At 43.3% G+C, this 12,644-nt stretch overlaps 1 protein-coding gene across 1 annotated transcript in view; it reads right to left on the bottom strand.

Annotated features, from left to right (window-relative positions):
* The window catches only part of GREB1 (growth regulating estrogen receptor binding 1), a 336,727-nt gene that overhangs the window by 164,800 nt on the left and 159,283 nt on the right, over window positions 1-12,644 (bottom strand). The window contains exon 8 of the mRNA XM_033939035.1: window positions 1,562-1,687. Coding sequence (XP_033794926.1) covers window positions 1,562-1,687 — 126 coding nt within the window. The remainder of the gene's footprint in view (window positions 1-1,561; window positions 1,688-12,644) is intronic.

Genomic DNA, 12,644 nt, shown 5'->3' with positions numbered 1-12,644 from the left:
AGTTGTGGATGTTTATCATATTGTATGAGACACTCCCCCCCCATGATTGTCATCCAGCATAGTCTGGCATGCTTTTAAAGAACAGGGGACCTAGAAGCTAGGGGGCTCATAATCAAAAGAGGAAAACGTCCAAAAACTGGCCTAAGTCGGCACTTGGACGAACATTTCTCAAAAACGTCCAAGCACCAATAATAAAACCGGGTTTTGGACGTATTTAAAAACGACCTAGGCCTTCATAGTGCCTCTCAACGTCCAAAGCTAAACGGGGCGTTTCGGGAGGTGTGTTGAGGGCGGGAGTTGGGCGGGACGTGGGCCGGCTTAGACTTAGTCGTACAGCATGTAAAATCGAAAGTTTAACAACAGAGCCTAGACGGAACCTGGACGTTGTGACTTAGACCTTGTAAAACATGGTCTAAGTCACAAAAACCCACCTAAACTCACCAGATAAGCACTTCAAACACATAACACAGACCTCCACACACTACCCCAGTGATCACCAACCCCCCCCCCACCCCCATAAAAATTTTATTCACAACTTTAAATTTCAGCTCCAGACCATCACCATCTGGCCGCCTGGCATAGGAAAGCCTAGTCGTCCAGCCCAGAGGCAGCTTAAGTCGTCTTGGGGGTGGGTTAGGGACCCATGCCCATAAGCCCCTATACACCCCCAAAACCCTTTGTACTGGCATATAAGTGGCTCCTGCAGCCATAAGGGCTATTGGGGTGGTAGATAAGTGGGTCTAGGGTATTCTGCAGGTGGTTTGGGGGGCTAACCATCACCTATAAGGGAGCTGTAGTGAGGCGAACATGGCACCCTTTTTGTGAGGTTCACAGCAGTGCCCTGTAAGGTACCCCACTATTTAGGTGGCATGTCTGGGTGTGCAGTCCATCACTTTGCAGACCCCTCCCACGTCCAACAGGGCTTGTTCTAGGCATTTTGGACTTGGACGGAAATGTGGTATAAAGATAGACGATTTAGCAGCTTGGACGATCAGATCGGCAGGACGTATAATTAGACGATTTTCGAAAATAAAAAAAAGTTGGACGTATCTTTCGAAAATGTGTCTTAGGCTCTTTTTAACTTTGGACGACTTGCGAGATGGACGTAAACAGACTTAGACGTCCCTTTCGATTATGCCCCTCCACATGTTCTGTTGTTCTGGATAAGAACAATCCATATTATAGCTGGCAGTGTGGATCACTGGAAGGGTCACATGATCCTTATCTTCCATCATCTACTATGCTACGAGTTAATGCATTGTCTGCTGATGTTAAGGGATCTTCAAGTGTGTTGCAATTTAGGAAACACATGAAGACAATTTTGTTTAAGCAAGCTTTCTCTTGAAGGTTATTATTTTATGATAGTATGTCTTGATTTTATTGTGTATGTTTTATTATACCCTGTACAGAATTGTGGGATAATTATTACTTGTTTAGTGTCACCTGCAAGCAGGCTTATGGCAAAAATGTTAGTGAACTCTTTGCTTTTAGGATTCATGATTTATCCCACAGACAAAATACTCTCCATTAAATCTTCGCATAAGTAATATCTGGTACTTACCAGTTTTATATCTGTTGTTTGTAGACAGCAGATTATTCTGAGCAAAGCTTGCTTCTGTGGCTGATGGTGACTCTGGAGACCAACCTTTGTGGCGTTTCTTGGGAGGACCCGTATTTGTTAAAGTGCCTAGATAAAGCCAAGAATCAAAGTATAATAAATAGATTATTCTTCATTTCTATGCAGGCCATTTCAATTAGGACATTCTTAAAAAAACAAAAGATATTGTGATATGGAAAATACTGCAGAAACACCGGGGAGGGGAAAGCCCATTTTCGACGACGCAGGACTTCTGGGAGGAGTGACTCCATGTCCCTCCATGCATCAATTTGAATGTAAAGGGGGAGGGAGTATCAGAGGCAGGGGGAGGGGAGGTGGAGCGGGAGGGGTCACTTGCCAACGGGGGAGAGTGTGCTTCTCTCCCGCTGAGGGGGGGCGCGACTGGGATTTCAGGGCAGTGGGAGAGTGTGGGCATCTGTCCTGCTGGGGGGGGGGTGAGGGGGCGCGCAGCCAGGATTTCGGGGCAACGGGAGAGTGTGGGCATCTCTCCTGCTACGGGGAGCGGGCACATGGCCAGGATTTCAGGGCAGTGGGAGTGTGGGCATCTCTCGCTGCAGGTGAGGGGGGATGGTGCGTGGCTGGGATTTCAGGGTAGTGAAAGAGTGTGGGCCTCTCTCCCACTGTTGTGTTTTGGGGGTTTTTCTTGATGAGACATGTTCTTTTGGCGCATGTGCCCATCACTATCACCAGCGATGGGCACATCCAAATTTAGTGAATCTTTGCTCTTGTTCGTTGACCTCATTTGCATGTCTTGATTTTTTGGATTCGCTATCAAAATGGCTGCGTTAGCAGACCGTCACTTTTTAATGCGGGTTTTTGAGAAACCTGGCTTGAGTTCCTATACAAACTCTCCATTCTTTCACAAACGATCAAATCCCATGTCCTCTTTCTCCCTGAACTAACCATTTCTCAGCCAAATCTTGAATCTGATCTTCTGAAAGAAGTCATTTAATTCGGAGTCTCATAAGAAAAGTCTAACTAGGTCAGACCAATGGTCTATCAAACTCAGTAGCTTGTCCTCACGGTGGCCAATTCAGGTCACTAGTACCTGACAAAAACCCAAAGAGTAGCAATATCCCATGCTACCAATTCAGGGCACATCAATCAAACCCACAAACAAGGGAGAATGTACGTCTGGTGAAAAGAGAAAATCTCCCCTGCCCCAAAATAGAAGGGTGAGGGGGAAAATCTCTCCCCTCACCCTTCTACTTTGGGGCAGGGAAGATTTTCTCTTTTCACCAATTCAGGGCAAGCAGTGGATTCCCCCATGTCTTTGATCTCTTTAACCTCATATTCCCAGCAGTCAACCTCCTGCCTTTCTCAGCTCTTGCCCTGTACCCATCCCCTTGCCTCCCTCCCCTCTTCTCAGGCATCCACCCATCTACCTGCTTTCCCATCAACCATCCTGCCTCTTCCTCTACCTCTTTCCCAATCCTCCCATCTATTTCTGCCTCTCCTGCATCTGGCTGTCTACCTACTTCCCCAGCATCTACCTTCAACCCATTAATTTACCTCTGCCAAGATTTGGTATCTGCCTCTCCCTTGCCATTTCTCTATCTGCACCCTTTCTCCTCCCTCTCCACTAGAACCTGCCCCTCCCTTTATTAATAATGGTCCCCTGTCTTTCCTCTTCCTTCTCCTCTGCTAAGCACCTACCTTTCTTTCCAACCATCCCTAACTACCACACTTTGTCACGTTAACTAAGGGGTGGGAAGCTGTCCCTCTGTTCCCACTGCTCTCTTCCCTTCCAAGCTGCAACCAATCATGCACACGCAGGTTGAAACCTTGTATATTATAATGAAGCTGATAGTATGCTCTGCTATTCAGATCAAAGATCAGTGGAAAACATCATTGTGTGAGGGGAATTTATAGATGCCTTTTTAAACATTGAATCATTATCTCTTTGCTGGAACAGAAGTTGGGTAATTGAGTCGAAGGCAAAGAATGACTCCAATTTTAAAGAATGATTTACAATTCTACCACATGAGGGCAGTGCATATCCAGCTACACACAAGTGATACCTTGAACCACACAGTATTGAGAGATAAGACATTCCACCTGCTTTCTTCAGAAGATACAGAGTAAAGAACGACAAGAATAAAGTGCAATGATTCTCAACCTGTGGAAATTAGGTAAGACTTGTCTTCTTAAGCAGGCATATCCAGAGGTTGGCAAGATGTGTTCAATGATGTGGTAGTGATAGGAAGTTAGGCATTTTCTGCATTGCAATGGCATTAATTTATGAAAACATAATTATGAATCACCTCAGGTTGTAAAATAGGGGCAATAAAATACATATACAAATAAAAAATAGCTAAAGTCTGCCAGGGATGACTTGAAAGTAGACCACAGAATGATGCATAATTTGTAAATCACTACTGAAGATACCTGGAAGCTAAGCTGTTGAAATTCTACCAAACAAAATCAGCTCCATTTTCACCTGAAAATCCCAGATTGGTTGATTTAAACATTCAAATAAAGTTGGGAATTGTCCTTCATTATTGTCCTCTGTAAGCTTATCACCCTGTTACTCCTCCCCTTTTATGAAACCGCATTAGGTTTTTTTATCGCCAGCCACGGTGGTAAAAGCTCCGATGCTCATAGAATTCCTTTGAGCATCAGAGCTAATACTGCCATGGCTAGTGATAAAAAAGCCTAACATGGCTTCGTTAAAGGAAGCCACTATCACTATTGGATGCAAATATAAGAGATACCATCAACAACTTCTATCGTATCAAGCAGCCTTATGGGGCAAAGACTTAGAAAAACTAATTACACACACAAACAACTATGGAAACACCTAAAAACATACCTGTTCTCGAAATACCTAGGTAACGAGTCAGGACAATAGCCCCCTTCGTAATCCCCCCAAATCTGATCTTGTAAACTGTCAACCCCTAATCAATAACTATGAATGCTCCAATCAATTTACGGAATTTTTCTAATTCATTGCAAACCGCATGGAACTTCACGGTCCTGCAGTATATAAACTGTTGTTACTATTACTAATGCTGTTACTATCAGATGTACACTGCTATACTCTGTAAATCGCTGCCTGCGCAGTTTCTCTTTATTGTGAACCGCCTAGAAGTCGCAAGATTGTTGGCGGTATATAAGAATAAAGTTATTATTATTATTGCATCCAATATTCAGTAAGGTGGTCAGCTTAAAAAATAATCTGCATAATTTTATTCATATGTTTATGCACACACAAAAGAACCCATTTTTCAGAGACAAGGTACTAGAACAGTGCAGTTTAGGAGGTAAAGAACTTTTGTACACAAAAGAGGAGTGGGACTTAGGTATGATACTATGTGATTATGTAAAGGTGGCCAACAAGGTTGAAAAGCGATGAGGAAAGCTAGAAGGATGCTAGGGGTGAATAGGGAGAGGATGGGCAGACTGGATGGGTCATTTGGCCTTTATCTGCCATCATGTTTCTCTGTTTCTACACATAGGCCCTGATTCTGTATAGGACGCCCGGGAGAGGTGTCCTATTCAGAATCGGGCCTACACTAAACCCCGATTCTGTAACCAGCGTCCATGTTACAGACGCTGGTTAGAGAATCGGGTTAGATTAGACACAGCCCACTACACTTATCGCGGCAAGGGATCTCTCTGCCGCTATAAGTATAGCGGGCCGCGGCCCCCTGTCCGATTGCAGGCAGGAGGATGCCCAAAATCTCATGCCGAAAGATGCTCCCCCCTGACACTACCTACCGCGCCCCCCCCCCGACATTACCGATCTCCCTCCCACCCCGACACTACCGATCTGGCAGGAGGGTGCCCAATCCCTCCTGCCCGAAGACGCACCCTCCCCCCCCCTCCGGCGCTAACAGCCCCCAAACCTCCACCCCACCAAACTAACCTTTTCTTTTGGCCAGACGGGTCTTGCCCGTCCAGCCGGCAGGCTCGCCTCGTCGAAATGAGGCGGGCCCACCCCTTCCCGGCCCATCCCGCCGAAGCCTAAGGCCTGATTGGCCCAGGTATCTGAGAGCTTAGTTGCGATTTCCATATTACACATATTAGAAGCAATTGTGTTGAAAAAGTCCATTTAGGATATTAGTTTGACAACAAAGAGGACTTTTTCCGTTGTTTATTGTTTAGTGGTCCATTAAGATTGTGTCATATTTTGAGTATCAAGTTACCTAGGATGTATAAGGACAATAGAATTTTATTCTCCACATGGCAAACATTGCAAATTATTAATAATCTAACACCTATTCAGTTTCATCAATCCACATGTCAGTCCTTATGGTTAAACTTCAAGATTCAAATTGGCGAGTCTAAGATCCTCTGGAAGCATTGGTTGCAGGCAGGCATATGTACTTTGGATGACGTGATATCAAATGGGGAAATGCTTGATTTTTCACGACTGCAACAATCATTCGGTATTTCAAAATCTCAAATATATAAATGGTTGCAGTTGAAGCAAGCCATTCAAAAGGGGTTCCCTGATTGGTAAAATCTTAAAAATCAGTTTAGCTTGCTGGGTCTATGCTTCCAGACTGATTTGCTAGGGTATCAGGCAGCCAAATGGTATAAATTAATATATGAATAAAAAACCAAAAACTGGTCTAAAAGACATTTGGAACATTGAGATTAAGCAGCAGATTTCTGTGTCTCAATGGCCACGGATTTGGACTTGGAGGCTGAGATGCACGACGTCAGCATCTATGAGACAGACTTGGTTATTTTTGTTGCATATAATTTTTTTGGAGCCCTGTTAGATTACAAAAGTTAGATAGTTCTAAGTCTAATAGATGCTGGCACTATCATCTTGATATAGGGACATTGGATCATCTACTATTCTTTTGTCCCTTGATACTTAAATTCTGGAGATCCATATGGAATCAAATTATCTTGATATTGGAAGTCCCATTGTCATTGTCGTATGAGGTTGTATTGTTTGGTACATTTTTAATGCCCAAGAGCCCAATCAATTACTTCTTATAATGACAGGAGTTGGAATGCAGCTAATTATGAAAAATTGGAAGCAATGGGATAGAATTGATTATTGTTTTTGGTGGAAATCTTTATGTCAAGTATATAAGTTTGAACGAATGTACTTGATACAATCGGGACATAATAAATTCACAAAATATAGCAAGAATTGATTTTTGTGATTACCCTTTATTTTCTAAATGAATGCTATACACTTCCTGGGAAGGAGGGTGGATGGAGAATAGGTATTTATCTTAATAATATTTGATGGTAATGGGTGCTGTTTTTATGTATCACTTTGTTTGTAAATCTGTTGCACTAATTGTTGATTTTTAAAATGAATAAATAATATTTTTTTAAAAAAAGATCTTCAGACACTATCACCCCAAGGTCCCTCTCCCCATCTGTGCACATCAGTCTCTCACCTCCCAGCACATATGGCTCCTTCTGACTTCAAATCCACAAATGCATTACTCTGCACTTCTTTGCAATGAATTTTAGTTGCCAGATATTAGACCATTCCTCTAACTTTTGCAGACCCCTTTTCATGTTTTCCACTCCCTCCTTAGTGTCTACCCTGTTACAAATCTTGGTATCATTGGCAAAAAGGCAGATCTTTCCTTCTATCCCTTCAGCAATGTCACTCACAAATATATTGAACAGGATCTCCCCAGCACCGATCCTTGAGGGACTCCACTAATCATTTTTCCTTCCTCCGAGCAAATTCCATTAACCACCACCCTCTGGCGTCTGTCCACCAACCAGTTTCTAATCCTGTTCATAAGAACATAAAAATTGCCGCTGCTGGGTCAGACCGGTGGTCCATCATACCCAGCAGTTCACTCACGCAGCAGTCCTCTGGTCAAAGACCAGCGCCCTAACTGAGACTAGCCCTACCAGGGTACGCCACTTTGGGTCCGAACTTCAGCCCATCAAGTTTGTTCAAGAGCCTCCTATGAGGAACTGTGTCAATGGCTTTGCTGAACTCTAAGTAAATTAGATCGAGCATATCCAATTCTCTGGCCACCCAATCAAAAAGTTCAATCAGATTCATTTGGCACAATTTACCTTTAGTAAAAACATGTTGCCTCGGATCCTGTAACCAATTAGATTCTAGGAATTTCACTATCCTTTCTTTCAGCAGCGCTTCCATTATTTTTCCAATAAGCGAAGTGAGACTTACCGCTTCATCTCTGTGACCACTTTTGTGAATTGGCACCACATCCGCTCTTCTCCAATTCCCAAGAACCACTTCCGTCTCCAAAGATTTGTTGAACAAATATTTAATAGGACCCGCCAGAACCTCTCTGAGCTTCCTCAATTACATTACATTAGTGATTTCTATACCTTACGGTTCAAGGCGGATTACAATATCCTGGGATGGATCCTGTCCAGTCCCATCGCTTTGTCCACCTTCAATTTTTCAAGTTGTTCATAAACACTTTCTTCCATGAACAGCGTGGTATCTACTCCATTCTCGTGTATAACTTTGCCAGACAATCTCGGTCCATCTCCAGGATTTTCTTCCATGAACACAGAAGTATTCTTTTAGAATGTTTGCTTTTTTCCTCATCACTCTTCACATATCGGTTCATAGTATCTTTTAATCTCACAATTCCATTTTTCATCTTCCTCTTTCCGCTAATATATCTGAAAAAAAAATCTGTCTCCCATTTTTACATTTTTAGCCATTTGCTCTTCCGCTTGCACTTTCACCAGATATATCTCTCTCTTAGCTTCTTTCAGTTTCACCTAGTTGTTCTTTCTGTACACCTCTTCTTGATTTTTTTTTTTTTTTTTATATTTCACAAACGCCAACTCTTTTGCCTTTATTTTCTGCGCCACTAGTTTGGAGAACCATATCGGTTTCCTTTTCTCTTGTTTTTGTTCATTTTCTTCACATAAAGATCAGTAGCCATTTTTATTGCTCCTTTCATCTAAGACCACTGTTTTTCCACTTCTCTCATGTCTTCCAATCCTAACAGCTCTTCCTTCAGGTACTCTCCCATTTTACTAAAGTCCTTGCATTTGAAATCTAGGACTTTGAGTTTTGTGTGGCCGCCCTCCACTTTAGCTGTTATATCAAACCAAACTGTTTGATGATCACTACTTCCCAGGAGGGCACCCACACGAACATTAGATATGTTCTCCCCATTTGAGAGTGCCAATCTCCCTACTTCTTTCTTATTTCGCTGACAGAACTTTCCAGTCAGCATCCATCAAATTTAAATCACCCATCAGCAGCACCTCCTCTTTCCTTCTGAACTTTTGGATATCTGTAATCAGATCTTTATCAATTTCCTGCATTTGATAACCTGACCAGGGACAATACACATCAGCACCAGATCACTTCTGTGCACTGCCAGAATAATATTCAGGGGTGTTATGTGTTGGTGACTGGGTAGGCTACCCACAACTTCCCTACTCCCTGTTTTGAAAAGTGATCCAGATAACAACCACAACGAAACTTCCCCGCGTTTGCTGCATATTTAAAGTTTATTTGAAGCAATTATATTTTGTTACATTGGGAGAAACTATTTCTTGTTTTCTAACACTATATAAAAAATGTCACAAATGGTAGTGAGATCAGCCCTGTGAATGAGAAAACTTTTACCTTCTAAAGCAGCACTATGGGCTCCTTTTACTAAGGTGCACTAGCGTTTTTAGCGCACGTAGGATTTTATCGCGCACTATGCAGCTAGAACTAAGGGCTCCTTTTACTAAGCTGCATTAGGGCATTAATGCGCGGAATAGCGCATATACATTGTTGTGTGCGCTAGATGCTAACGCCAGCATTGAGCTGACGTTAGTTCTAGCTACATAGCGCACGGTGTAGCATGCGGTAATATCCTGCGTGTGCTAAAAACAATAGCGCACCTTTGTAAAAGGAGCCCTAACGCCAGCTCAATGCTGGCATTAGCGTCTAGTGCATGTGGCAATGTAGCACGCGTTATTCCGCGCGTTAATGCTCTAACGTAGCTTAGTAAAAGGAGCCCTATATGGCTGCATGTTTTTATATTTTTTAAAAATGCATTATTGCATTTATAGCTATTTATTTCTGGTCATTGGTGATTTGTACTTTTTTCCAGAAATATGTTTGGGGTTTTTTTTTTGTACTTTAGGGCTCCTTTTACTAAGGTGTGCTAGCGTTTTTAGTGCGCGCTAATGCTAACCACGCGCTAAACGAAAAATACTAACTCAAGCTTTATAGAGGCTTTAGCGTTTAGCGTGCACTAAAATCGCTAGCGCACCTTAGTAAAAGGAGCCCTTAGTAATTTAAATGCCTGGTTGTTATCTGGTAAACCAAACAGTTGGGCACTACCCAGGCAAAATGGGGGCAGGTCGGAGAGGAGTAGAAGCAGTGGCAGGATTTATCCAGATAAGTTATGATAAATTCAGGACTGCTCAATAGTGAGCCTAAATCAATCTGGACAGCATCAGTGAGGTCACCCCTCAGTGCCCATAGTTAGCATCACTGATCACCCAAACACAGTAGTTGCAATAAAGACACAGAATACGTTAAGCACTGGAATTGGCACCTTAACTTATTCTGCTGATAATGCCAAAAGAAAATCTTACCCTGCAATACTAAGTTACTGTAATGTATTACTACTTTGTAAATTATCGCCTTAAAATTGTCTTGTCAATAAAGTTATGTCAATTTGAATCTGTATGGGCTTGGAGGAGAGACCTGCATCCTCTGACAGCCAGAGATCACATAGTATTTGGTCACCTCACACTAGTGAGCTCATTATATTTTCTAGCTTCTATCTAGGTTTTGTCAATTACTGTGGTGACAGTAGCCAACATTGTCAAGATAGCACAGCCAAAGTGCTACAAGACCTGAAAAGATAAGCAAGGACTTGCTTATCTCTTCCAAATGAAGAAAGTACAGCAGAACACAAAAAATAACCTTGGGAACAAGATTGACGCACTTGAAATAGAAAAAAAATATCCTGCAGCTGGCCAAGAGAGATATTCTGGAAGATGGTAATCATACCAGAAAATTATTAAGCTAAAAAAAAAGAGAGAGAAATTCTAGACAGCTTAAGGAAACTGCAAGGGGTAGAAGAGGAGAGCCATAGGAGTTAAATATGCCGGGCTTTCAAAGAGTTTTCCAGCTGTCTTTATAGATCAGAACTAAGGTAATCCAGCAACAACACAGGTGAATATATATTTAGTACTATGCTACCTAAAACAGACAATGTACACCAGGGGTGCCCAAATGGTCGTTCATGATCAACCAGTAGATTGCAAAGGCAATGCGAGTCGATCGTGTTGCCTTTGCGATCTTTTTTTCCCTACTGCTTCCCCAAGCCAGGCCTGGTGCATACAAGCGCCAGGTTTACAAGACTTCACCTCCGAGGTCAATTCTGATGTCGGAGAGGAAGTTCTGGGCCAGGCAATCGCTGCCTTGCTGGCCTGGAACTTCCTCCCCGATGTTAGAATTGACGCTGGAGGTGAAGTCTTGTGGGCCCAGCGCTTGTATGTGCCAGGCCTGGCTTGGCTTGGGGAAGCAGCAGGAAGAAATCGGCATGGTGGTTGGGGGGGCAGGGGTAGAGAGAAAGAAAGGCAGAAATAAATAAATTGGCAAATTGGCTTTACAGAAGAAGGAAGTGCAACCAGAGACTCATGAAATCACCAGACAAACAGGTAGGAAAAATTATTTTATTTTCAATTTAGTGATCAAAATGTGTCTGTTTTGAGAATTTATATCTACTGTCTATATTTTGCACTATAGCCCCATTTTACTAAACCGTAGTAGCGGTTTTTAGCGCAGAGAGCCTATGAGCATCGAGAGCAGCGCAGGGCATTCAGCGCAGCTTCCTGCGCTAAATATCACTATCGCGGTTTAATAAAAGGGGAGGGTTGTATATTTGTCTTTTTTTGTATAGTTGTTGCTGAGGTGACATTGTATATTTTAAAGTCATCTGCCTTGACCTCTGGAAAAAAAAACCCCAAAACAAATGATAATTAACATTTTCTCTGCGTACAGTGTGCTTTGTGTTTTTTAAAATGTTATTGTTGGTAGATCATTTTGACTTGGTCATTTTAAAAGTAGCTCACAAGCCAAAAAAGTGTGGGCACCCCTGATGTAGACTGTCAGTCTATAGATAGCCTGGTATCAGCTGGGAAAACAGAAAAGACTGCTAGCAGTCTGACTGAGAGAAAAGCATCTGATAAGGATGCCTTCCCAGTATTTTAAGATGCTGATTACTCACACAGTGCCATTGTTGAGGTTAATTATCAAAAGATCGCTTAAATGTGCAACAGTGGACAAAAAAAAAGTGAAGATGATAGGAATTTTTAGAAAAGGTATGGTAATTGAACCAATTAGATTTATAGTTCCTTGAAGCAATTAGAAGGCTAAAAAAAAGTAATTAGCTCTTAAGAAATAGTCTAAGGGAGGGCTGACTGAAGCTGTTGCTGACATCTCCCTTCAGTCAGGCACCCCTGCAGCCACCACCCGGCATCTGCCATCGGGAGGAGAGGTCCTTGCTCCCAGGAATAAAACCAGCCGTGAGCCGCGGAGAAAAGAGGGCTGACTGAAGCTGTTGCTGACATCTCCCTTCAGTCAGGCATCCCTGCAGCCACCACCCGGCATCTGTCATCGGGAGGAGAGGTCCTCGCTCCCAGGAATAAAACCAGCCGTGAGCCGCGGAGAAAAGAGGGCTGACTGAAGCTGTTGCTGACATCTCCCTTCAGTCAGGCACCCCTGCAGCCACCACCCGGCATTTGCCATCGGGAGGAGAGGTCCTCGCTCCCAGGAATAAAACCAGCCGTGAGCCGTGGAGAAAAGAGGGCTGACTGAAGCTGTTGCTGACATCTCCCTTCAGTCAGGCACCCCTGCAGCCACCACCCAGCATCTGCCATCGGGAGGAGAGGTCCTCGCTCCCTGGAATAAAACCAGCCGTGAGCCACGGAGAAAAGAGGGCTGACTGAAGCTGTTACTGACATCTCCCTTCAGTCAGGCACCCCTGCAGCCACCACCCGGCATCTGCCATCGGGAGGAGAGGTCCTCGCCCCCAGGAATAAAACCAGCCGTGAGCCGCGGAACGCAACCGTGTGTCTGAAGGGGCAT

Source organism: Geotrypetes seraphini, chromosome 3 (assembly GCF_902459505.1).
Source record: "Geotrypetes seraphini chromosome 3, aGeoSer1.1, whole genome shotgun sequence".
In the NCBI taxonomy this organism is placed as follows: Eukaryota; Metazoa; Chordata; class Amphibia; order Gymnophiona; family Dermophiidae; genus Geotrypetes; species Geotrypetes seraphini.
The sequence above is the reverse complement of the archived record's forward strand: the minus strand, read 5'-3'. Positions and strand labels throughout refer to the sequence as shown.